General features: G+C 43.5%; 1 protein-coding gene across 1 annotated transcript in view; it reads left to right on the top strand.

Annotated features, from left to right (window-relative positions):
• Positions 1-27,582, top strand: part of LOC138356026 (uncharacterized) — a 213,852-nt gene extending 186,270 nt beyond the window's left edge. Inside the window, exons 3-4 of the mRNA XM_069311580.1 lie at positions 24,217-24,442; positions 25,846-27,582. Of these exons, the coding sequence (XP_069167681.1) occupies positions 24,217-24,442; positions 25,846-25,977 (358 nt within the window). The 3' untranslated portion in view covers positions 25,978-27,582. The remainder of the gene's footprint in view (positions 1-24,216; positions 24,443-25,845) is intronic.
• Positions 27,583-27,835: the final 253 nt, after the last annotated feature.

The raw sequence follows: 27,835 nt of genomic DNA, 5'->3' as shown, positions 1-27,835 counted from the left end.
AGTATCAAAACAGTTACAAGTCACCATGATGCATAACATTCACATCACAGTACATTCTTAGTTATTTGAATTGTATGATTTAATTCTTAATTGTTGTATAGGCTATAAATAACATCATTTCGTCTAGAGTATCTGAGAGTTTACAGACTTTAAGACTTAGTAACATAAACATTACATGTCATAGCGACACCAGTCACAGAGTTTATTGTAAGCTTTCTTAGTTATTAGCTTTAGATAATTCATAATAGCATGTTCCATTTAACATGAAATCTGCACGACTTAAGTTTCTTGTATGTCCTTGACAAATACGGGACATCCGTTATGTGTGTACTAACATACTAATATTAATATTAACTTCGGGATGGGTATGTCAGTACTCAACATTACACTGCGACCCGATTAAATCTCCCCCGGAGTTATGTTGGAAATTTCCAACACTAATACAATACTGTTGTATTATTATTAATTATTACTAAAATCTACTAATTACTGTAGTAACTAAAATTAACTAACAGTAGTGTTCACATGAACTAATAATTGTATCTGTACAATAATGCTAGAATTCTTATGTAACCAAAAACCAGTATTGCGTCAGATTCTACCAAAATAAAGACATTTATATCCAGTGTGTTAGAGAATTGAGTTTGATTCTCTAAAAACAACAGTGTTCTGTGTGATAATTATTTACCGATAACATGACTCCCAAATAATGCCAAATCGAGAGTTTCTAGTTAAAACTGATATCTGGTAATAAATTTAAACGTCACTCGTGAATGCCATTGAGAGAACTAAAATCATCTCCATTTCTCGTTTACCATCGTAAGACGAGAAAATAATAATATTTAGCTCCCTAGAATTATAACCCCGTCATTATCAAAGCATTTTAGCCACAACGGCGAGAAATAATATTATTGTGGTGAAAAATTTGTATGGCGAATGAGGGAGAGACGCCATTAGAGATCGTGTGGAGACGCCTGCGTGAGAGGAAGGCGCCTGAGTGCGGCGTAAAGACTTGTTGTGGAATTGAGCAACTCGTTGGAGTCAGAGTCTAGGATACGTTGTGGTGAATCGCCAGCAAAATTTAACCTGACATTCAGCCCGGAACTTGTCAATTTGTTCTACGTAATCCATCATGACCGGCCAGATAAGCGCATCGACATCCAAGCCAAGCTAGCCACCACGTGTTCGCCATTGTGACGCTAGAGCCTGGGATGCGAGTTTCGGCAAGCTTCAACTTATACAGTGCCCTATTAGCTAAGTACACATATAATTCCCTTTTGATGCATCATTACAGATTGTATATAGGAGGGTAGCTTGTCGTCACGCCGAGCGACATAAATAAAACACACGTTAGTAATTTTCTATTACTTTCATTCCCAATTTCTTGAATATAGGTATTTAGTAGCCTAATACATTGCTACATAATATATCTTAATTTACAGCTTGCGTGTGAGGAATTCCACGAGCTGTTACTCTACCCGTGTTATTCATCTCCCAGTGTTCTACGAAGAATTTCGGAGATTCCGAGGATGAGTCGTAACTGATGTCTTTGAAAACGTCCTTCAAGCTAAGACTTTTTCGTATTTCTTTATTATTCAAATTATCTGTATTTGATTGTCATTATTGAGTACTGTGCACTGGAAGTAACACGTGCTTATTATAATTATTAATTTCTGTTATTTACGATCTATATTCTTATTGGTGACAAATTTACTATTGATTCTCAAATTTTTCATAAGATTAGGTTATTACACAATGAACTGGTGTACGAACCACACTAGTTCCTAGACATATATGAAGTTCTAGCAATAACCCCCCAATGTAGGTGTTTGAGGCTTTGATTCAAGTAAATTATTTATACAGCCCATTAATTATTCAAGTGATTATATTTCCTAGTATTTATCCATAGCCACTGGTTCCTCTAGGAATTTCTAATGATCACATTTTATTAGTTTCCCTCTTTACTTTAAAAGCGGGTGGTCCTTCGTAATTGATTTCATTACTTTAATAATTAAAATAAATAGAGTCAAGCCCCAAATGTCCCACAGCCTAGGAAGGGTTCGAAATTACAAGAGACGAGATCAAGAGGCATCTGTTGCATCTGGACGTAAGAAAAGCTGTTGGTCCGGACGGAATCTCATCATAGGTATTGAAAGAGTGTGTAGAAGCACTTTGCTTGCCAGTCTCCATAGTATATAATAGGCCACTAGAGACGGGTGACCTATCAGAAATATGAAAGACGACTAATGTAGTCCCAATATACAAAAAGGGTGACAGACAAGAAGCACTGAACCTCAGGCCAGTGTCCTTAACTTGTATAGCATGAAAGTGACGGAGAAGATCGTGAGAAAAAAACTAGTAACACATCTGGAGAGAAGGGGCTTCGTGACAAACCATCAACATGGGTTTGAGGGAGGGATAAATCTTGCCTCACTGGCTTAATTGAATTTTATGTTCAGGTAACAAAGATTAAGCAAGAAAGAGAAGGATGGGCAGACTGCATTTTCTTGAACTGTCGGGAAGCCTTTGATAAGAGACTAGTGCATATGCTGATGAAACAGGTAGGAGTAACTGGAGGGATTCAATCGAGGATAAGGGAGTACCTAAGCAATAGGAGGCAGATAGTACTTGGTAGGGTCCTCCAGTGGAAAAGGGAGTACCTAAGAAATGGAAAGCAGAGAGTTACAGTGAAGGGGTGAGACCTCAGATTGGCGTGAAGTCACCAGTGGAATCTCGCAGGGCTCTGTACTCGGATGTATCCTGTTTCTGATAAACATAAATTATCTCCCAGAGGGTATAGACTCATTTCTTTCAAGGTTTGCTGATGATACTAAAATTATGAGAGATATTAAGACAGAGGAGGACAAAAAAAAATCTGGACAAACTAAAGGAATGGTCCAACAAAGGATTGTAAGAGTTTAACCCAAGCAAATGTAATGTAATGAATATAGGTGTAGGGAGCAGGAAGCCAGATACAAGGTATCAATTGGAAGCTGAAATTCTTCAGGAATCAAAGAGAGAGAAAGACCCTGGGGGTTGATATCACACCATGCCTGTCCTCTTAAGCTCATATCAAGAGGATAACATCATAAGAACAAAGGTAACTGCAAAAGGCCTATTGACCCATACGAGGCAGTTTCATATCAGCGGCATATGCCAGATTGTCCAATATAAGAACGAATTTTAGAAACTTGTGTTAGGAGTCATTCAGAAATTTGTATACCACAAATGTCAGACCAATCTTGTAATACGCAGCTCCAGCATGGAGTTTATATCTAGTCAAGCATAAGATTAAACAGGAAAATGTTCAAAGGCTTGCCACCAGACTAGTACCCGAACTGAGAGGTATGAGCTACGAAGAGAGACTACGGGAATTAAACCTCACGTCGCTGGAAGATAGAAGAGTTAGGGGAGTTTTGATCACCACATTCAACATTCTCAAAGGAATTTATGGGTAGATAAAGACAGACTATTTATCACAAGGGGCACACGCACTAGGAAACACAGGTGGAAAATGAGTTCCCAGTAGCCACAGAGACATTATAATTTTTTTTAGTGTTAGAGTAGTTGACAAATGGAAAGGATGAGGAATTGACGTGGTGGAGGTAAACTTCATACACAGTTTCAAGTGTAGATATGATAGAACCCATCAGGCACATGAACTTGTACACCAGTTGATTGACAGTTGAGAGGCGGGACGAAAGAGCCAGAGCTCAACCCCCGCAAGCACAACTAGCTGAGTACAACTAGGTGAGTACTTGCCTTGCACACTAACACTGCCACACATACCATGCGACACTTACCCTGCCACACCTACCATGCCACACTTGCACTTCTACACCTGCCCGGCCACACTTACCACACCACACTTACCATACCACACTTACCCTGCCACACTAAACCTGCCTCACTAACCCTGCCACACTAACCCTGCTACATTTACCCTGCCACTCTTACCCCTTCCACAGTTATCCTGCCACACTTACCGTGACACCCTTACCCGGCCTCTCTTATCCTGCCACACTTACCTTGCCACACTTACCCAACCACACGAACCCTGCCACACTTACCCTGCCACACTTATCCTGCCACACTTACCGTGCCACGCTTACCTTGCCACATTTATCCTGCCACACTTATCCTGCCACACTTACCGTGCACACTAACGCTGCCGACAGGAAACACTGAACTACAGGCCAGTGTCCCTAACTTGCATACCATGCAAACTAATGGACAAGATTGAGCGAATAAAGCTTGGGGGAACATCTGGAGCAAAATAACTTTGTAACACAGCATCAACATGGGTTCAGGGATGGCAATTTCTGCCTCACAGGAATAATTAAATTCTACGACCAGGCAACAAAAATCAGGCAAGAAAGAGAGGGGTAGGCAGACTGCATATTTCTGGATTGCAAGAAGCCTTTGACACAGTACCACACAAGAGGCTAGTGAAAAAGCTGGAGATGCAGGCAGGAGTGAAAGGGAAGGTACTCCATTGGATAAGGGAGTACCTAAGCAACAGAAGACAGCGAGTCACTGTGAGGGATGAGGCCGCCTCAGATTGGCGAGACGTCGCCAGTGGAGTTCCGAAGGGTTCAGTCCGTGGACCTATACTGTTTCTGATATATGTAAATGATCTCCCAGAGGGAATAGAATCGTTCCTCTCATTGTTTGCTGATGATGCATAAATTATGAGGAGGAGTAAAACAGAGGATGATAGTAGGAGGCTACAAGATGACCTAGACAGACTGAATGAATGGTCCAACATATGGCTTCTAAAGTTCAACCCGAGTGAATACAAGGTCATGAAACTAGGCAGTGAAAACAGGAGGCTAGACACAGGATACCAAATGGGAAATGAGGTACTTCATTAAACGAACAGAAAGAAAGATCTAAGAGTTGATATCACACCAAACCTGTCTCCTGAAGCCCACATAAAAAAAAATTACATTGCGTCATACGTGAGGCTGGTTAACATCAGAACAGCCTTCAGGAACCTGTGTAAGGAATCATTCAGAATCTTGTACACAGATTCTTGTTCTTGTACTTGTAAGACCACTCCTGGAGTATGCGGCACCAGAACGAAGCCCGTACCTTTTCAAGCACAAGACAAGGCTGGAAAAAGTTCAGAGGTATGCCACTAGGCTAGTCCCAGAACTAAGAGGCATGAGTTACCAGGAAAGGCTGCATGAGATGCACCTCACGACACTAGAAGACAGAAAAGTAAGGGGAGATATGATCACTACCTACAAATTGTCAGAGGAATTGACAGAGTAAATATGGATAAACTGTTTAACATGGGTGGTATGCGAACAAGGAGACACAGGTAGAGACTGAGTACCCAAATGAGCCACAGGGACGTTAGAAAGAACTTTTTCAGTGTCAGAGTAGTTAACAGGTGGACTGCATTAGGCTGTGATGTGGTGGAGGCAGACTCCCATACACAGTTTCACATATAGATATGATAGAGCCCAGTAGGCTCAGGAATCTGTAAACCAGTTGATTGACGGTTGAGAGGTGGGACCAAAGAGTCAGAGCTCAACCCCGCAAGCACAGCTAGGGGAGTACAACTGAGTAGTACAACTTGCCCGGCCACTCTAATTCTGCCACACTTACCCTGCCATACTTACCGTCACACTTTACCTGACACACGTATCGTACCAGACTAACCCAAGCCACACTAACCCAAACCACACTTACCCTGCCACATCAACCCAAGCCACACCCTGCCTCACCAACCCAAGCCACATACCTTGCAACACTAACCCAAGCCACACTTACCCTTGTTACAGTCGTAGTCTAGCAAGGCTCGTGCATTATTAGCAATGGAATATGTCTAGGGGTATGTTGGAAATTTCCAACACTAATACAATACTATTGTATTATAATAAATTAGTATTAAAATATACTAATTACTGTAGTTACTAAAACTTACTAACAGTAATGTTCACATGAACTAACTATTATATCTGCATATGGATACTGGAATTCTTACGAAACCAAGCACCAGTATTGCGTCAGATTATATCTAGTTAAACACATTTATAGCCAGTGTGTTAGAGAATTGAATGTGATTCTCTAAAATCATCAGTATTCCGTGTGATAGTTATTTATGGATAACATAACTCCCAAATAACTCTAAATCGAGAGTTTTTAGTTACAATTGTTATCAAGTAATAATTTTACCGTCACGCGTGAATGCCATGGAGAAAACTAAAATCTTCTCCATTTCTTGTTTACTACCATAAGACGAGAAAGTAATAATATTTAAATCCCTAGAATTACAACCCAGTCTTTATTAAAGTCTTTCAGCCACAATTACGCGAAATAATATTATTCGTGATAAATAATTTCTGTGGCGAATGCGGGGACGCGGTTGAGGGAGAAGAGACGCCATTGTGTGTGTGGCATGGTGGACTCGTGTTGCGGAATTGAGCAACAAAGGTCGTGGCGTCAGAGTCTGAGACACGTGACGTTTAGATTATCAGCAAGAATTACACTGGTACTCAATCCAAAATGAATTATTATTATTCTACGTGATCTGCAGTGCTCGGTCAACTAATAACGCGTCGATATTCAGGCCAAGCTATCAACCACGTGTACGACATTGTGGAAGTTTGAGCCTGAGACGCGATACCGGCAAGCTTCAGCATAATTTGCACCCTTAGATAAGTATATAGTTCTTTTTTGATGCATCATTAGAGATTGTATATGTCGGGGCAGCTTGTCGTTATATCGAACGACTACAACAAATCCAACGTTAGTACCACACTAAATTTAATTTATATTGCATGAATATTGAGATTTAAGTAGCCTAGTTCAATGCTACGTAATATCCCTTAAATTACAGCTCGTATGTGAGGAGTCAACGAGCTGTTACCTACCTTCGTGTTATTCACCTCTAAGGGTTTCTATGAGGAATTCCTGAGACCACGAGGACAAGCTGTGAATGATGTCATAGAAATCGTCTTAAAGCTAAGACTTTTTTGTACACATTTAATTACTCCAAATTTGGTTATTTGTTCATGATTCTTTCTAATCGGATGCTCGTCATGTACACTGGAGATAATCTGTGTTTATTTAGATGATTAATTTCTAATGTTAATAATCTTTATAATTTCTGGTGATAATCTTCTATAGATTCTTTAATATTTTGGTCACAAGATTAGTTATTAAACAATGAACTGGTGCACGAACCACACTAGTTCCTAGACGTATATGAAGTTCTAGCAATACCCTCCCAATGTAGGTGTTCGAGGCTCTGATTTAAGTTAATTAACTATACAGCCCATTAATTATTTAAGTGATTATGTTTCCTAATATTTAGCCATAGACACTGGTTCTTCCTTGTGTTTCTAATGATCACTTTTTATTAGTTTCCCTCTTTTCTTAAAAGTGAGTGGTCCTTCGTAATTGATTTCATTAATTTAATAACTGAATAAATTGAGTCAAGCCTCAGATATCCCACAGGGTAATACCACTCACTGCACCTAGTTAAACTCACCAGTTTGCCCCTAGCTGGTACAAACTTAATTAATTAAAATCAACACGAAAAGGATAAGTGAAAAGCATGTATATAACAACATAATTATATAATCACTGTTTCTTTAAATGAATTAAAATACATATTATATATAAAATAATGAGATGGCTGTAAAACATATTTATCTCCACAAATAATACTACTGAGCAAAAATATAACACTACAACTTATCTGAGATGTTTATCAGTCAACCACATGTTGCCACCAGCACTCTTACAAAACATTCCCCCCCCCCTCCATCAGCCTAGACAAGGGTATGGCGAACGATTAATTTTACATAATAAACTGCTTATGAAACAAGTATTCGTTTTCAAACAGACATAAACAATTTACTATTATGAAATAATATCTGCACATAATATAACTAAAGTATAACATGATGTAATAATGTGTAAATAAGAGTTTATTAATATAAAGAGACGACATCTGGCAACACAACAGTTGATCCTGTCTAGCTAACTTGTCCACCAAGCTCGCAGGTATTACACCGGTCCTCTTCAGGTCTACTTAACAAAGCCGGCTACGTCCCACATTACGTTGCCATGTCCTAATGAACATATAAAAAACTAACACCCATACATGTATAAATATTATTTCTTATTATATGAATTTACTGTGAGAATCCAAAACTACATGGATTCGTAACAACCCTGCCACACCAACCCAAGCCACACTTACCCAGCCACACCAACTTAAGCCACACCTACCTTGTCACACTAACCCAAGCCACGCTTACCCAGCCACACTAACCCAAGCCACACTTACCCTTGCAACAAACTAGGTTTGTTGTAGGGAATTATTCAGTATGGTTTCTCATAGACTATGGGGGTTTGGAAAGTTTGGAGTCAGGCGGTACTTAACCTGACGCAAGCAGAAAAGGTCATCTCTCCTGGGATTAGCGGTTAAGATTACAAAATAGCCGGTGCCTTTGTCTTAAAGCAACGTATAATGAATTATCTTACTGAACTCAGTAATTTAGAAAAAATGAAGTCTTCATTCAAATTGTATTCAATAATATGTCTGTTCAAGTATCAAGAGCATTCTCAATTGCCGAAATAATGAGTAAGTCACCGTCAGTGGCTTCACTAGCAGAGGACTAGCCTCTGACGCGGATCAATTTTGGCGACCCTGGGACAAGGGTCACCAAAGCCGACCATATTTAGTAATTCTCAAAAGTCAAATAGCCATATTGTAATTGGAAATAGCCTTTCCCTAAGATGCCTGTGCAATTACCTTCAGTTTAAATGAGTTCAACCATCTGGGTTGTTCAGTACAATAGAAATTAGTTGTTTAACTCAAACCCTGCTAGTAAACTTGCAACCTGGCCTAGGAATACCCCTCTGGCTTCAGTGAGGAAAGCAGAGCGAGCTAGAATCAGTGTGGGTCGGTCAACGATTGAGGGAGGTCATCCACTCTCACCTCTTCCCAAATAGACCAGTAGAATACCAGCTGGTCGCATTAAAAGGTATAGTTTGCTACAGTTTGTATATGGAAATAGTTAATTTTCATGCCTCGATAGGGAGTGATATTTCATTTAGCTGTTGTTTAGACTTTGCTTTAATAAATAATTAGCTTGTTATTTGCATTTTATCATTTCCATGTTATGTGTTTTCATGTCCTTGTCACGTGGTCTCCACGAGTCTGAGTTTTAGTTGGGCTGCAAGCCTAACAAAGTTTAAGAGTTCAGTTATCCCTATGTTTGCTATAATTTCCCACACTTAAAGTAGATTCTTTCTCCCTTTGCCAAGTAATTGGGGATCTAGCCCCAAGGTTTTAATGATCGATTAATTGGTCCAGACCCCGATTAATTGAAGCTCCTTGGTTAATGGTCTGGTGGTGGCAGCAGAAGGAGACCCTTGAGTTTGCTTGGAGTCTAGTACCACGTCACGGGGACTGTAGAAGTTTAGCCGATTCTAAGACCACGTGGCGCGGGATTCGGCTAGAATAGCTCGGGGTTCCCTTTGTATTTAAGTTGAAGAAAATACCGGCAGGGGTAGGGCGATTATAGAGACGATCAGAGACGATACCCCTCCCCCTCCCCGTGTTACACACTTTCACTGTTACTAAGCCACACTTATCCAGCCACACCAACTTAAGCCACACTTACCCTGTCACACTAACCAAAGCCACACTTACCCAGCCACACTAACCCAAGCCACACTAACCCAGGCCACACTTACACAGCCACACCAACCTAAGCCACACTTACCCTGCCACACTAGCCCATGCCACACTTAGCCAGTCACACTAACCCAAGCTACACTGACCCTGTCACACTAACCCAAGCCACACTTACCCTGCCACACTAACCCAAGCTTCACTTACCGTCACACTAACCCAAGGCACATTAACCCAAGTCATACTTAACCCAGCCATACCTACACCGTGGAAAGTAATTTCCACATTTAAGGTTAAATAGACTTTTTTAACTTTTTAACTGTAAATAACACTTAAATATTGAATATTGAATTCAATTTCTCTGAAGTTTGTCTTCTGTTAATAATAAAGTATAATTAATAATGCTGTGGAGTATGATGCAATAGCCGATATGTTGTTGTTGTTGATTTAGGGGCGACGACGATCGTGGGGTCTGATGCGCTCCGGCGTACCCGGTAAGGGTAAATCGCAAAGCCCGGAAAGGTGAAACGCCAAGCCAAATCGCGAGATAAGTGACGTCAATCACTGGAAAGTAATATGCTATGTGGCAAAGAAACGCAGACAGTCAGATGACTGGGGAGCCTCAGGAGTCCCTCAGGGTAACAAGCACCGGCCCCGCCCCACACAGAGAACACTGGGTAGCAAAACCAAAAACTCGGCCCCCAACTAAAATGCAAAAGTCATCCAGTGTCCTCTGACAGAGCAGAACCCAGGCGCTCACCACGGCTGAGGGCACACCAGGAGCCCACCAAGACCCACCAACTACCGGCACCTCTCGGCCAAGCCGGGCCCTGAACACCGTCACCCCGCCGGGAGAACCAACCAGAACACGTCAAAAAAAATAAATCTATCAACAAACCCGTGATCCAAGGTGATATGCGTGCCAGGCGTCGTACAGCCGGACCGTTGAATAGGGATGCCAAACAACAGTAGCAAAGTCAAAATGCGAAAACAGAACGTGATCAGCCGGCTCCCAGGCGGAAGAGGTGTTCAGACGTCCGCTCGTCATCAAGGTTGAACCAGGAGTCCTAGCCTATTAGGTGTCGTCAGCTGGTCCTGCCTCATTACGAGACAGCTGAGAAACTGAAGTTGTGTTCTCTTAACTCTTATTACTAAATTAAGGGAAGGAAGTAATTAAACTTTATTACTTCATCGAATTAATAATATGTTCTATTGTCCAGTTGTTTAGAGACAAGTCCTAAATAATTATTAACTCTCGCATTGACTAAAAAGTGAGGAGAGAGGGAGGAGGCAGCTTAGCTGTATTTATAGTGACACTGACTGACCTACACTCCATCTGCTGCGCCTCTACGCTCAACAAGTTTTATTTTTATATTTTTACATGCGTACATGCGAATAAATACAATAAAACAAGAACAAACAAACAAAACACAAATACAAAAGCACAAAACATAGAGAGACAAATACTTTAAAAACCAGCCTTAATGGCCGACAACATAAACACAACAATGAGCATAAACACAATGTAACACAGTAAAAATGAACAACAATACAATACAGGAGAGCAATGGAAATGAACACAAGAAAACTCCACAAATTACCAAATCACAAAATGACAGAAAATACCGGCCTGAAGGATCGACAACAAAATCAAACATAATGTAAGATAGTAGAAAAAGAACAGTGCAAAACTTGTCATCCAATTTTAAGCGTACAGGCAAGTATGCGTAAGGCAAACAGATCGCAAAAGCACTAATCACAAAGGCACAAAGTTATGAATTACCAAATACACAAAAGATCGGCCTGAAGGGCTGACAACAAAAAAAATAAGCACAGCAGTACCGCAGTACAATTACAAAGTACCCAAACCCGCACCCAACAACCCAACCCTAGAAACAACACAAAACAAGCCAACTGGCCCTGAAAACCACACGGAGAGGTACAAATACATAACAACAACAAATTAAATAAAATACTCTTACACACGCACGCATGCAGACAGCCACACCCCATGCACACAAACGGACACAACACCACAACACATAGCACACACACACAAAAAAAAAATCACTAGGAAACACGTTAATGGGAGGCGAATGTTTTTCAAGAAACTCATGCAGAGGATATTTCCGGTTATAGGTTATAGCACTCCCTGTCGGTAGGACAACGATCCCCCTGTTTCAGGGGGCGTTCATAAACTCGGGAATCATCAGATCAGGTGGAAGTGGCAGCACCAGGAGCTGGGCAGCAGTAGTCGCATAACGAGGTAAGGCAGAGCGAAGGGAGTCCGAAGACACGGAAGAAGCGGACGCAGGACTCCTAGATGTCCCCACCGCCAGACGCACAAGAGAAGAAGACGAAGGACGCCGGGACAGCAACCCCACTCCCGACACCGCAGGAGACGCAGTAGAGACGGTCGGAGACGGGAGAAGCGGCAAAACCGCCGCCGATGAACCAGGGGACGAAACTGGGGGCACGGATCCCCTATCGCGAGCAGTCTTCTTTAACACCACCACCAGGTCACCACGCTCACCAGCAATAGGAACCACCCCCACTCAGAACTGGTACAATCCGACGCAGGCGACGCACTGGAAGCAAGCTTCACAGGCACTTCACTAGAAGAAACATCGACACTGGCAGCCGCAGGCACATGGACCTTCGCCACCACCGACGAATGCGACGCAACCAGAACCTCACCACCGTCACTGAAAGACCCACCATCGTCGAATTCTCCCACATCAGCCCATTCAGAAGACCGCCGGCACCGATCGCACATCACCAGAGCCGGATGTCGACCCAGAGACCCGGTAAACACAAGCCGGGCGAACCGACGCTCACCGCAGGACGGCAGCATCCTGAACCTCACGTGGAACCAGGTCGAGCACAGTAGGAGGCCCCACAGCCACACTAACACCCAGCACAGCCTGGGTACACGGCGAGGGTGCAGTGACAGGCACCACAGATGAAGAACAGGAAGACGGGGGAGCCGTGCAGACGGGAGCCGGAAGAACCACAGGAGTATCCAGGACAGCAACTGGGACAGGACGAACACCTGACGGCGACACAACCTCCTGAGGAGAGGCAACTGCAACAAGCAACACAGCCTCCGGAGGAGGGGCGACAGCAATAGGAGGCGCATCAGGCGACACACGGGGCACGGCAGCAGCCAAACAGTCGTCCACAACCACAGCCACCAAATCCTCCTCCACAGGAAGCGGCAGGAAATCCTCCTCATGGAAGAGGTTGATGGGCGTGACGGCAAGTTCAGAGCACCCAGCAGCCTGATGGCCCAAGAGGCCACAACGGAAACACGTACGGAGCTGACGAGCATTAAACACCCTAACATAGCACCCCAGAAGCTTCACTTGAGATGGAATATCCGCCTGCAGCCTCATTCCTAGGGTGCGAATATTCGACCGCACACCCTTTACCGGACCCGAGGAGAGTAGGTGCAACCGCACACTGACGACCGCTCCAAACTGGCCGAAATAACGCCTCAGCAGCCTCTCCGGGAATTCCAGGGTCGCCCCATGCACGCTTACATACGTGACGGCACCACTGCGATCGGAGGCAGTCACAGTGACTGCACCTTCGGGCAGGGGCAAGGCCCGCCCCTCGTAACGATGTAAAAACGCCTTATACACCTCCTCAGTCGTTAGTTTAACAATCACCCTACGGGCAGTCACCAGCTCAACGCCATAAATATCCCCCACAAGGACCCGCAGCACGTCATACAGCACCAAACCCACCTCAGGATATCCCGCTCGAGGGATATAAAAAAACTCGAGACCTATAGACTGGGCACGCACAACAAGGGGGAGGGGGCTAGGAAAACTGCATGGTTTCGTTCTAGCAACCAAAGCGGTTCTACATCTTATAATTACGTGCAGTTCCTAGTCCATAGTTAGTTTGTCTGGCCAGTTAAACTATTAATAGGGCTTAGGTTGCGAGTACCGTGACCCTGCAGGATAACTAAAGGATGGGTGCCGGATACTCACCCATACTTTCCCTGCCATACAAACATAGAAGTTAGCTGGCTTGTTATTATTTCTCGCTTGTTTTACCGAGTATATTAATAGTAAACGAATTCACAAGTTTCTAAATTTAGCGAGTAAATTACAAACAGGAGAGGTGGTTCAAGCAGTGAGCAGTGTTACAGGAGGACGCCATTTATCACTTGATGCACGCTCTGGTCTTCAGATCTCCTGGCCAGATAAGCTTTAATGTTTCACTAACTTCAGTTTAGATAATCTTGTGCTTCCCAACAAATATATGAAATAAATAAATTTAATTCACATTTTAAACAGAACTAAAATAAAGCACTAGATAAGTTGAATTTAATAAATTTAACCCCCACTGTGTGGAACAAATAATTAAAAATTATAGTCCATTTACTATCAAGAAACAAACAATTAACTTATCCACATAACCCCAAACGCTTTCACACTCAAGTTAAAGTATGTTCATACTTTACTATAAACTAAAGAGACTATAAAATATAACTCAAAACGATAGAGTACGTTAGGTTATTTCTCCCCTTCAACACCTACCCACCGATACTTTCCCTGTCACACTTACCCATCCTTGCTTTCCCTGCCACACTTACCTACCAATACTTTCCCTGCCACACTTATCCACCCATACTTTCCCTGCCACACTTACCCACCCATACTTTGCCTGTCACACTTACCTACCAATACTTTCCCTGCCAAACTTACCCACAAATACTTTCCCTGCCACACTTACCTACCAATACTTTCCCTGCCACACTTACCCACCCTTGCTTTCCCTGCCACACTTACCCACCCATACTTTTCCTGCCACACTTACCTACCAATACTTTCCCTGCCACACTTACCTACCAATACTTTCCTTGCCACACTTACCTACCAATACTTTCCCTGCCAAACCTACCCACAAATACTTTCCCTGCCATATACTTACCCATACATACTTTCGCTGCCACACTTACCCACCCATACATTACCTGCCACACTTACCCATCAATACTTTCCCTTCCACACTTCCCTACCTATACTTTCCCTGCCACACTTACATATTGCCATGCTTTTCCTGTCGAACCTACCCGCCTATACTTTTCCTGCCCCATTTTCCCATCCATACTTTCTCTGCCACACTTGCCAACCCATATTCTCCCTGCCATACTTACCCACACATACTTTCCCAGCCACAATTATCCACATAGTTTATCTTCCACACATACCCACTAATACTTTCCCTGCCACACATACCCACTAATACTTTCCCTGCCACACTTACCCATTAATACTTTCCCTGCCACACTTACCCACCATAATTTCGCTGCCACACTTACCCATTAATACTTTCCTTGTCACGATTATTATATAAATATAAATGTATTTATATGACTTGGGCGTGGATCACTAATTCCTCTGAGCTTCAGTAGTTGTCGGGGAAAGTTGAAAATTCCAGTTTGGCAGCAGGATGCTGCTTTTGGTAACTTTCTTTATCAAGACTACTCATTGCCCAGACGGTAGAGCGTCCACCTCAAACGCGTGGGGTCCGCAGTTCGAGACTCATATAGCCCAGATGAAATGAAAGTCTTAGACGGGTTCAAAATTACAAAAATCAGGTCAAGTGGCATTTGTCTGATGTCGACAAGTGATAGACTATCGGAATGAAGCTTGCTTTGGGTACTAAAAGTGTGTGCTGAAGCAATTAGCTTGCCACTCTCTGTGGTGTATAACAAGTCACTGGAAACAGCAGACCTACCAGATATACGTAAGACAGCTAATGTAGTCCCAATATAAAAAATGACAACAGGCACTGGACTACAGGGCAGTGTCCATAGATGGTATGCCATGCAAGGTGATGAAAATCATAAGAAAAACCTAGTAGCACCTCTGAATAGAAGGGACTTCGTTACACACAGCACAAACATGGGTTCAGGCAGACTGCATTTTCTTGGACTGTCGGAAAGCCTTTGACAAAGTACCTCATTAGAGGCTGGTGCATAAGTTGGAAGTGGAGTAACTGGTAAGGTGCTCCAGTGCATAAGGGAGTACCTAAGCAATACGAAACAGAGTTATTGTGAGGAGTGAGACCTCATATTGGAGTGATGTCACCAGAGAAGTGCCACAGGGTTTTGTACTCGAGCTTATCCTGTTTTTCATATATGTAAATGATCTTCCAGAAGGCATAATAGACTCATTCCTCTGAAATGTTTGCTGATGAGGCTAAATTTATAAGAGGGATTAAGACAGAGGAGAACAGCAGAAGGCTACAAGATGACCTGGACAAATTTAAGGGATGGTCCAACAAATGGCTATTAGAGTTTAATCAGAGCAAATGTAAAGTAATGAAGATAGGTGTAGGAAGCACGAGGCCGGGTACAAGGAATCCTTTGGGTGCTGAAATCCTTCAAGAATCAGAATGACCTGGGAATTTATATCATACCAGCCCTGTCCCCTGTAGAGCTCGTTCCCATCAAGATAATTTCATTAGCGGTATATGACAGGCTGGCCAATATAAGAACTTATCTAACTGCACTTACCCTACTGCTCTTACACTACCGCACTTACCCTGCTGCTCGTGCCCCACCACACTTTCCGTGGTGCTCTTACCCCACTGCACTTACCACATCTTACCCAACTGTACATATCACGCTACACTTTACCGTAAATATCTCGTACTTTCATGCTGCACTTATCCCGCCACACTTACCTAGCAGCCGTTACGCAGATACACTTACCAACTGCACTTACCTTGTTGTGCCTACTTTTGCCGCACATAGGTACTAACTGCACTTACCTAGCTGCACTAACTCTGCCACATTTATCTTGCCATACTTACCCCACCACACTTACCTTGCTGCACACACCTTGCCCTACATACCCCGTCAGACCTATCCCACGCACTTACCCCCTGCTGCACTTACTATAGAAGAACTTACTCTACTGCATTCATCCCGCCGCCCCTGCACTTTCACACGCCTCATTAAGTTTAGTTACTGAAGGAGGCTGCAGAGGTATTCTATCACCCATGTCCTGGACACTATAATAAAACACTCAACACAGGAAATCTTCTGGAAATATGAAAAAGTCAAATACAGTCTTAATGTTTAAAAATTAGGAAAGACAGGAGACACTAAATTACTAACCAGTGTCAGTGACAAGAATTTCGAGTAAAATATTGGAAAAGTAAGCAGGTTGAAAATAATATAAAATCTGGAGAAGATAATTTTTTTTATGAAAAAGCAGCATAAATTTAGAAGGGGAAAGTAGTATCGTGTCTGTAAAAAATTACAAACCGATGGCACTAATATCACATATCATAAAAATATTTGAAAGAGTGCTAAGAAGTAAGTTAACAAAATACATTGGAATCACAGCATCTCCATAACCCTGGACAACATGGTTTCAAAACAGAGCGTTCTTGCTTATTTACTTTAATTATAATTTACTAATTAATTAATTAAAAGTATAATTATAATTTACTTTACTTATTTAATTACTCAGTTGTTGGATCACTATGGCATGGCCTTAGATGCCATGGAAGACAATCAAAACGCTGATGTAATTTACACAGATTTCGCAAAAGCCTTCGACAAATGTGACCATGGTGTTATTACACACAAAATGTGTTCAAAAGGAATTACCGAAAAAATATGCAGATGGATCTACAATTTTCTGACTAACAGAACCCGAAGTGTAATTAAACAAAATAAAATCCGGATCATCATCCGTGAAGATTTCAGTCCCCCAGGGTACTGTCTTTGCTCCAGTACTTTTCCTCATTCACATATCGGACATAGGCCAGGAAACAAACCATAGTACTGTATCATCCTTTGCTGATGATAATAGACAACATAGAGGACACAGCAAACTTTAAATCAGATGTAAATTATATCTTTCAATGGGCTACAGAAAATAATATGGTATTTAATGAAGATAAGTTTCCAGCTCCTGCGCTAATGGGGGAAAAAATTATAAACGGAAGCCACGTACAAAACGCAGTAAAATCATACTATAGAACGAAAAAATCAATATAAAGGATATGAGTGAACTTATGTCAGACGACCTGAGTACCTTTATGGATCATAATAAAGCGGGCGTCACAACTGCAAGAAAAATGACAGGTTGGAAAACAAGAACCTTTCAAATTTGAAATGCTAAACCAATGATCATACTTTTCAAGACGCCTGTGTTCTCTAGAGTGGAATACTGCTGCACAATGACAGCACCTTTCAAAGCTGGAGAAATTGCTGACCTAGAGAACGTGCAGAGATCCTTTACTGCTAGAATCCCCTCAGTAAAATATCTAAACTATTGGGACCGACTAACATGCCAAAATCTGTATTCTCTTTAGCCTAGACGGGAGAGAGAGATAATAATTTAAACGTGGAAAATATTAGAGGGACTGGTCCCAATCCTGCACACAAATAACACCACATGAGACCAGAACGTATTGCAGGATGTGCAGGATACCCCCCGTTGAAAAGCTGAGGTTCAATAGGTACTCTGAACTCTTTGAACATCAGAGGCCCGAGACTGTTCAACACGCTTCCACTACAGAAAAGGGGCATAACTGGCCGACGCCTCAGAGAGTTCAAGAGAGAACTTCATGAACACCCCCAAAGGATACTTGATCAACCAGGCTGTGATTCATTCGTCAGGTTGCGAGAAACCACGTCCAACAGTCTGATTGACCAGTCCAGCATCCAGGTGGCCTGGTGGAGGACCGGGTTGCGGGGACGCTAAGCCCCGACATTATCGCAAAGTAACCGCATGGTATGTTAGGTGACAAACCTGATCGAGTTCTATGAAAATTTTATTAAATATGACAGGAAAAAAGATGACTGTGTTCATCTGAATTTTCCTAGATTATTAAAAAGGTAATATTTATATACTAAATTGAATAGCAATTATCTTTTCATGTGCTTAAAAACGAACGAATATCTGTTTAATATGCTTAAGTAGCAAGTTACCATCTAATTATAAACGAAATGAAGTATTTAATAAAAATAATTTATTTAAGAATAAGGAAGAATAATTTAGTTATGAGCAGAATAATAATTATATATTTTTAGCCGAAGTAACTATCAATTATTTACATTTACGTTGAAGAGATAAACAATAAAAAGCAAGCGTAAATTGCCATTCCTCGTCAGCGCGAGCGACCGCAGGTATAAAACCTGCGGCCTACGTTAGGTTGGCCTCAGTGGCTCCCAGGTCCCAGAGAGAGACAGAGTGGGTTCAGTGGCTCCCAGATCCCACAGTGAGACAGAGTGGTTTCAGTGGCTCCCAGGTCCCTGAGTGAGACAGTGTGGCTTCAGTGGCTCCCAGGTCCCAGAGTAAGACAGAGTGGCTTCAGTGGCTCCAGGTCCCAGAGTGAGACAGTGGCTCCCAGGTCCCAGAGTGAGACAGTGGCTCCCAGGTCTCAGAGTGAGACAGTGGCTCCCAGGTCCCAGAGTGAGACAGTGGCTCCCAGGTCTCAGAGTGAGACAGTGGCTCCCAGGTCTCAGAGTGAGACAGTGGCTCCCAGGTCTCAGAGTGAGACAGTGGCTCCCAGGTCCCAGAGTGAGACAGTGGCTCCCAGGTCTCAGAGTGAGACAGTGGCTCCCAGGTCTCAGAGTGAGACAGTGGCTCCCAGGTCTCAGAGTGAGACAGTGGCTCCCAGGTCCCAGAGTGAGACAGTGGCTCCCAGGTCCCAGAGTGAGACAGTGGCTCCCAGGTCTCAGAGTGAGACAGTGGCTCCCAGGTCCCAGAGTGAGACAGTGGCTCCCAGGTCTCAGAGTGAGACAATGGCTCCCAGGTCTCCGAGTGAGACAGTGGCTTCCAGGTCTCAGAGTGAGACAGTGGCTCCCAGGTCCCAGAGTGAGACAGTGGCTCCCAGGTCCCAGAGTGAGACAGTGGCTCCAAGGTCTCAGAGTGAGACAGTGGCTCCCAGGTCCCAGAGTGAGACAGTGGCTCCCAGGTCCCAGAGTGAGACAGTGGGTCCCAGGTCTCAGAGTGAGACAGTGGCTCCCAGGTCCCAGAGTGAGACAGTGGCTCCCAGGACCCAGAGTGAGACAGTGGGTCCCAGAGTGAGACAGTGGCTCCCAGGTCCCAGAGTGAGACAGTGGCTCCCAGGTCCCAGAGTGAGACAGTGGCTCCCAGGTCCCAGAGTGAGACAGTGGCTCCCAGGTCCCAGAGTGAGACAGTGGGTCCCAGGTCTCAGAGTGAGACAGTGGCTCCCAGGTCCCAGAGTGAGACAGTGGGTCCCAGGTCTCAGAGCGAGACAGTGGCTCCCAGGTCCCAGAGTGAGACAGTGGCTCCCAGGTCCCAGAGTGAGACAGTGGCTCCCAGGTCCCAGAGTGAGACAGTGGCTCCCAGGTCTCAGAGTGAGACAGTGGCTCCCAGGTCCCAGAGTGAGACAGTGGCTCCCAGGTCTCAGAGTGAGACAGTGGCTCCCAGGTCCCAGAGTGAGACAGTGGCTCCCAGGTCTCAGAGTGAGACAGTGGCTCCCAGGTCACAGAGTGAGACAGTGGCTCCCAGGTCTCAGAGTGAGACAGTGGCTCCCAGGTCCCAGAGTGAGACAGTGGCTCCCAGGTCTCAGAGTGAGACAGTGGCTCCCAGGTCTCAGAGTGAGACAGTGGCTCCCAAGTCCCAGAGTGAGACAGTGGCTCCCAGGTCTCAGAGTGAGACAGTGGCTCCCAGGACCCAGAGTGAGACAGTGGGTCCCAGGTCTCAGAGTGAGACAGTGGCTCCCAGGTCCCAGAGTGAGACAGTGGCTCCCAGGTCCCAGAGTGAGACAGTGGGTCCCAGGTCCCAGAGTGAGACAGTGGCTCCCAGGTCCCAGAGTGAGACAGTGGCTCCCAGGTCCCAGAGTGAGACAGTGGCTCCCAGGTCCCAGAGTGAGACAGTGGCTCCCAGGTCTCAGAGTGAGACAGTGGCTCCCAGGTCTCAGAGTGAGACAGTGGCTCCCAGGACCACAGAGGTGGATGGTGACCACGGGGCGTGTTGTATGTTGTCTTTGGTGAAGATTTATATGTGCAACGCTTATTGATGAGTGTGGGTCTCATCATTTTTGTGTGACCCGTATTTACCTCACCAATACTAGTCGATGTAAACAATTACGTCGTTCTTAGACATAACATTGATGGATGTTAATGGGATCTGGGAAAATTTATTTGAAAACTGCATTTTTAGACATTACCCATTATATATCGGTGGACAGTCTAGGATATGATCGGTAGACAGTCTAGTATATGGTCGGTTGACAGTCTAGGATGAGATTGGTGGGCAGTCTAGGATATGGTCGGTGGACAGTCTAGGATATGATCGGTAGACAGTCTAGGATATGGTCGGTGGACAGTCTAGGATATGGTCGGTGGACAGTCTAGGATATGGTCGGTAGAGAGTGTAGCATGTAATTGGGGTACAGCCTAGTATGTGATCGATGAATATTCTAGGCTATGTCTATGAAGTACTTTGTCAAAGTCTTTCTGACAGTCTGAGAAAATGAAGTCTGATCACCCTACTCTTTCTTGCATAATTATTGTCTATTAAACCTGTGATGCAGGGTTTACCATCCATAAACCCATGATGGTGGCGTACATATATATATTGTATATATAATACGACCAGCTTGAATCGTCCTAAAACCATGTGATTCAGAAAAACTCTTCCTCGTGAAGGGTTCGAACCTCAGACAACCAGGCACTCATACACACTTGCATATTCAGTACCATATCCACTAGACCACAACTGACTGTTAAAAAATTGGTAGTTTGTTAGACTTTTAACCCAGTTGCGAACAGCACTCGGTGGCCAACGGGCACAGATATTTTGAAAAAATCAATTTATTATTTGAAGAAAACGTGTGAATCATTTATATTACAAGCTTGAATGGGTCTCAAGCCATATGCATCAGAAAAAGTCTTCCTCGTGAAGGGCTCGACACCCCAGAAGGATTCAAACCCAGACAGCCAGGAGCACTATGCACCATGGCGTACCTGGTACCATAACCACTCGACCACCGTGACTGTACAAAAGTCATTGGGAACCGAGGATATATTCCTAACGACCCGACAGCACTTGGTGGTAAGCTTGGGCATAGATATTTCATCGAATCACGTGAGTAACAGAAATACAAACAAGCTTGAATGATTCCCAAGCTTTAATGCAACTGAAAACTCCACACCCCAGAAGGATTCGAACCCAGATAGCCAGGAGCACTATGCGCCATGCCATACCTGGTTCCGCATCATTCCATTAAATGCTTAAGCTCCAAGCTTCACTGGTACCATTGCATAGCATTCAAGCTCGTTCGCATTTGTGTTGCTCACGTGGCCCCACAAAGTGAGGTAATTCGATGATATATCTATACCCAAGCTTACCACCAAGTGCTGTCATGTCGTAGGAGATACAGCCTCGGCTACCAATGACTTTTGTACAGTCACGGTCACGGTGGTCGAGTGGTTAAGGAAACAGGTACGCCATGGTGCACAGTGCTCCTGGCTGTCTGGGTTCGAATCCTTCTGGAGTATGGAGTTTTCAGTTATATATATATATATATATATATATGTATATTGGTAGCAGTCTTTCCTGTAGACATATATTATTAAATATGACCGAAAAAGTAAGATTAATAATTCTAACACAAATTTTCTCTATGTTTCTTATATTTCTTTTCACTGTTGATGGTAACTGAAAAATCAATTATCCAAAATTCATTTTTATTTCTAGTCTGACGCGCACTTGAACGCGTTTCGTAATAACTTATTACATTTTCAAAGACTTTAGTTTACACACACACACAACTATAACTTGCAGACACTAAACTGAGTTTAAACAGCTTTGATTTTATACCTGCATTTGGGTGAGGTGATTTGTTACAACAGTTTTGGATGAGGTGAATACAAACAAACAACATAAGACAGTTTTGTCTTGTGTTGAAAGTTTGTTTTCCTGGCCACGCGTTGCTGTGGTTCAGCAACCTTTCCCTGTCTCCCAGTCGTCCCCACCATTCCCCCTTCCCCTGTGTCACCTCATCCTCCCAACAATTCTGCACTCCCCTATTGCCTCGTCCTCCCCACTATTCCTCCCCTCCCCCGTCTCTTTGTCCTCCCCAACATCCCTCACTCCAGTGTCCGCTCGTTTCCTAACCATTCCCCACTCCTCCCCACCATCTCCCACTCCCCCTGGTCCTCCCTTCCATTCCCCCCCCCCCTCATCCCCCTCGTCCAATCCACCAACCCCCACTCCTCTGTCCCCTTGTCCTCCCCATCATTCTCCATTTCCCTATCCCCTCGTCCCCATTATCCCCAACTGCCCCGTCCCCTCGTTCTCCCCTCTATTACCCTTTCCGCTGTCTCCTCTTAATCCCCACCATCCCCCACTCCTGTCCCCTTGTTCTCCCCATCATTCCCCACTTCCTTGTTCGATGCATTAACAATCGATCTGATGTTTCCATCAGAAAATTGGGAACATCAAATGATCTGATGTTCCCATCACTGAAATATAAGAAAAACAGTTAAAAGAACAATATTAAAATAAATGAAAAAATACAAAAATAAACTATATTCATGAAATGAAAACTATACTCACGAAATGAACGGTATGGTAAACAACACAGGTCAATTCCAACACAATTCACATAAAATAATTAAATCAAAATCAAAATAAATCAAAATCTATGAAAATTCAATTTATCAATGCAAACAGAAATATTGAAATGGAATTGTAACATATTTAGTATAGCATGTGTGTTGCTCTTACATGCAACAGAAGGCGCTGTTTTTCAAGAGAAGCATATTTTACCTGTCACAGTGTGGCATCTATACTTATACTTATGAAATGAACGGTATGGTAAACAACACAGCTCAATTCCAACACAATGTCACACAAATTAATTCAATAAAAAATTAAATATATCAAAATCTATGAAAATATAATTTATTAATGCAATCGGAAACATTGAAATGGAATTCGTGAAATATTTAGTATAACGTGCATGTTGCTATTATGGGCAACAGATGGCGCTGTTTTTAAAAAATAATCTTTTTACCTGTCAGAGAGCTGGCATCTTTATAGTAGGTATATTAAAAGACGCGCCTATTCGAATGCAACGTTGTGTCGAAATTTCAAAGCAATCGGTAAAGAGGTTTCGAAGATTTCCCTTACATGATAAACACAGTTTTTCAAAAAAAGCATTTTTTTTTACTGTCACAGACGTGACATCTATATAGTAGGTAAATAAAAACCTGCTCGGATGCGAATGGAACGCTGTGTGAAAATTTCAAAGCAATCGGTGAAGAACTTTCGGAGATTAGTGGTTATGCACAAACGAATATTTCCATTTTTATTTATATAGATGTGATGAACATAGTTATCACTGCTCTTACCCATTTTTTCACATAAATAATTTCTCTCAGTCCTTAGCAAGAAGAAGGTCAGGCGGGGAATCTCTTTACTTGATTCTGTAAGAGTATTTCTTAATTTAAAAGCTTTGGAATGCAACAGGAAAAAACGAATAAAAATATATCATGATGACTTCAATTTAATCCAATTTTCATTTCTCTCATATTGCAGGCTGAAAAAAGGCTATAAGGGCAGTAAGAAACAGAAAAGGGAGAATTGGACATGGAACGGAAAAGAAAAGAATGACCTTAACCTCGACGTTGTGGAGCAAGGTGACACTAAACAGGAAACCGAAGCTGACGAGGAAGTCGACATGATAACTATTGCTGAGCTAATCTGGGAGAAGAGGGATGCTGGAGTGATCGAGGAAGAAGAGGAAGGGGAGAAGGGAGAGGAAGTAAGACTCTAAATACTTTAATAAGAGCAACTACTAGAACAATTGATGTTCTAGTAGTTGTTATTATTGGTGTTCTAATTTCTAACTAATAGGAGTTAACTATAAATATTATTGTTAGTTTTATTTGGCCTAAATTAGTCTCGCTCATGCAAGTCGGCGTTCAATCCCCGACAGTTCAAGTGTGTGGGCACCATTCCATCCCCCCGTTCCAGATCCTTATCCTGATTCCTATAAAGTGCTATATAGTCGCATTGGCTTGGCGCTTTCCCCTTATAGTTCATGCCTTGACCAAGCGCTTTGAAATGCGTTCCGATATCCCTTGTTAATATTTTCAAAGACAGAGTTCGAGTAACTACAAAGTTTCTTGCTTCATGATTTATTCCCTAGGATGAGGTGAAGGTGATTAGGTGAAGGGAATGAGGTGAAGATGACTAGGTGAAGGGAATGAGGTGAAGATGACTAGGTGAAGAGAATGAGGTGAAGGTGACTAGGTGAAGGGAATGAGGTGAAGATGACTAGGTGAAGGGAATGAGGTGAAGATGACTACGTGAAGAGAATGAGGTGAAGGTGACTAGGTGAAGGGAATGAGGTGAAAGTGACTAGGCGAAGGAAATGAGGTGAAGGGAATGATGTGAAGATGACTAGGTGAAGAGAATGAGGTGAAGGTGACTAGGTGAAGAGAATGAGGTGAAAGTGACTAGGCGAAGGAAATGAGGTGAAAGTGACTAGGTGAAGGTGAATCCCATCACATGTCCATTATGTTTTTTCAATTTCCTGTTTGCATGATGGCTGGGGCAGTATGCTGTATGTTCCGTCGTGTTCTTGAAGTTGGCAGAGTGTAATTTGCTGCTAGTTGGCTATTGATACTTGATCAATCAATTGCTCATATACACAAAGCGAACCAAGTTGTCTTGGTGTGATTGGTATATATAGAAGCTAGAAAAAAATTAAAAATTCTCGATCGTATTCCTATTTCCTTCAACTCTAATGGATTGACCCCACGTCACCAGTTCCACCTACCTTAGATGGATGGAACCATTGTACGAACGTCACCTCACCACACGTTTGTCCTCCTTAATGTGGATGGCACCATTAACCCCACTTCAACTCGTCAGAAGTTCCTGCTCCCTCAGGTGGATGGCAACTAACTCTTCTTTATGTGGCTGGCACCTGTGATCCCACGTCATCTCTATAATTTTCACCCCCCATCACGTAGATGACACTGTTGGCCCAGCTTCACCTTACCACAAGCTCCTCCTCTCTCAGGTAGATTTCAGCATTCGCCCTAAGAAAATCTTTGTCCCCATTAACCTTGCGTCACCAGATAACGAGTTCCTTCCGCCGTCTTCTGGTACATGATACCACTGAGCCACCTACCTCATCACATGTTTCTTCTCCCTCAGATCAATGACACCAATGAGCCTTCTTTACCTCAACGCAACCTCTTCCGGGTCGCCTCCCTTAAGCTGCAGAGAGCCTCTAAGTCGGTGCCCTCTGCCAGCAAACCAAATCACAGCACCACCACAACCATCTAAATCTCTGCCATGCAGACCGAGATCAGCAGCTCTACCATTGATAACTGGCTGTCAGAGAGCCCGAGGGGCAGGTCCAACACTTGATAACTGGCTGTCAGAGAGCCCGAGGGGCAGGTCCAACACTTGATAACTGGCTGTCAGAGAGCCCGAGGGGCAGGACCAACACTTGATAACTGGCTGTCAGAGAGCCTGAGGGCAGGTCCACCACTAGATAACTGTCTGTCAGAGAGCCTGAGGGCAGGTCCATTACTAGATAACGGGCTGTCAGAGAGCCTGAGGGCAGGTCCATTACTAGATAACTCTCTCTCAGAGAGCCTGAGGGCAGGTCCATTACTAGATAACTGGCTGTCAGAGAGCCTGAGGGCAGGTCTACCACTAGATAACTGGCTGTCAGAGAGTCTGAGGGCAGGTCTACCACTAGATAACTGGCTGTCAGAGAGCCTGAGGGCAGGTCCACCACTAGATAACTGTCTGTCAGGAGCCTGAGGGCAGGTCCACCACTAGATAACTGTCTGTCAGGAGCCTGAGGGCAGGTCCACCACTAGATAACTGGCTGTCAGAGAGCCTGAGGGCAGGTCCATTACTAGATAACTCTCTCAGAGAGCCTGAGGGCAGGTCCACCACCTGGTAACTCTCTCTCAGAGAGCCTGAGGGCAGGTCCATTACTAGATAACTCTCTCTCAGAGAGCCTGAGGGCAGGTCCATTACTAGATAACTGGCTGTCAGAGAGCCTGAGGGCAGGTCCACCACTAGATAACTGGCTGTCAGAGAGCCTGAGGGCAGGTCCACCACTAGATAACTGGCTGTCAGGAGCCTGAGGACAGGTCCACCACTAGATAACTGTCTGTCAGGAGCCTGAGGGCAGGTCCACCACCTGGTAACTCTCTCTCAGAGAGTCTGAGGGCAGGTCCATTACTAGATAACTCTCTCTCAGAGAGCCTGAGGGCAGGTCCATTACTAGATAACTGGCTGTCAGAGAGCCTGAGGGCAGGTCCACCACTAGATAACTGGCTGTCAGAGAGCCTGAGGGCAGGTCCACCACTAGATAACTGTCTGTCAGAGAGCCTGAGGGCAGGTCCACCACCTGGTATTTCTCTCTCAGAGAGCCTGAGGGCAGGTCCATTACTAGATAACTCTCTGTCAGAGAGCCTGAGAGCAAGTCTTGATACTCGTTTATTTTAATGATAGTCTTAACCTAAAAGCAACTATGGTGTGATTGAGAATTTTCGCGCTTTGTTCAGTGTCATGAGTTTAAAAAGGTTCAAAATCTGAGATGTGTTATCAAGAGTGTTAAAAGCAAGTGCTCGTATCCTACCTCAGCTCATCTGAAGCCTGCATCTAGAAACTCATTTATTTCATGAGAATGTACTTTGAAACTATCACATAGGGAACTATCATATAGGAACTCTCTGTCTCTCCCCAGCACTTCAAATAATACAATTTGATAAAATTTTGGTCTGTAAGTTGTTGCTAATTATATTTCTGATCTTGATGATGGCAATGTTTACTTACTATGTTGTTACTGTGACTTATATAATTAAGTAATTTTTATGTACACTTTCCAAGTTATAAATATACTATAATATTCAACAATTTAATATTCAATAGTCTTTGATTGGGATGATTGATATTCAACACATGATAAGTATTGTATCTTCAAGACCACTATATTTAGTTTGTGATCACTTGTTTGGAAGAATCTTGTTATCCAGCCAGTTAATTTTCTTGCTGTTGTGACTGTATGTTTATTTATTCTTTAACTAGCTGTACTCGGCCACAGCAACCTTCCCCCGTTCTCCCAGTCCTCTCCACTATTACCTATGCTCCATCCCCTCATCCTCCCAGCAATTCCTCACTT

Source organism: Procambarus clarkii, chromosome 70 (assembly GCF_040958095.1).
Source record: "Procambarus clarkii isolate CNS0578487 chromosome 70, FALCON_Pclarkii_2.0, whole genome shotgun sequence".
In the NCBI taxonomy this organism is placed as follows: domain Eukaryota; kingdom Metazoa; phylum Arthropoda; class Malacostraca; order Decapoda; family Cambaridae; genus Procambarus; species Procambarus clarkii.
This window is presented reverse-complemented; position numbering and strand designations above follow the sequence as displayed.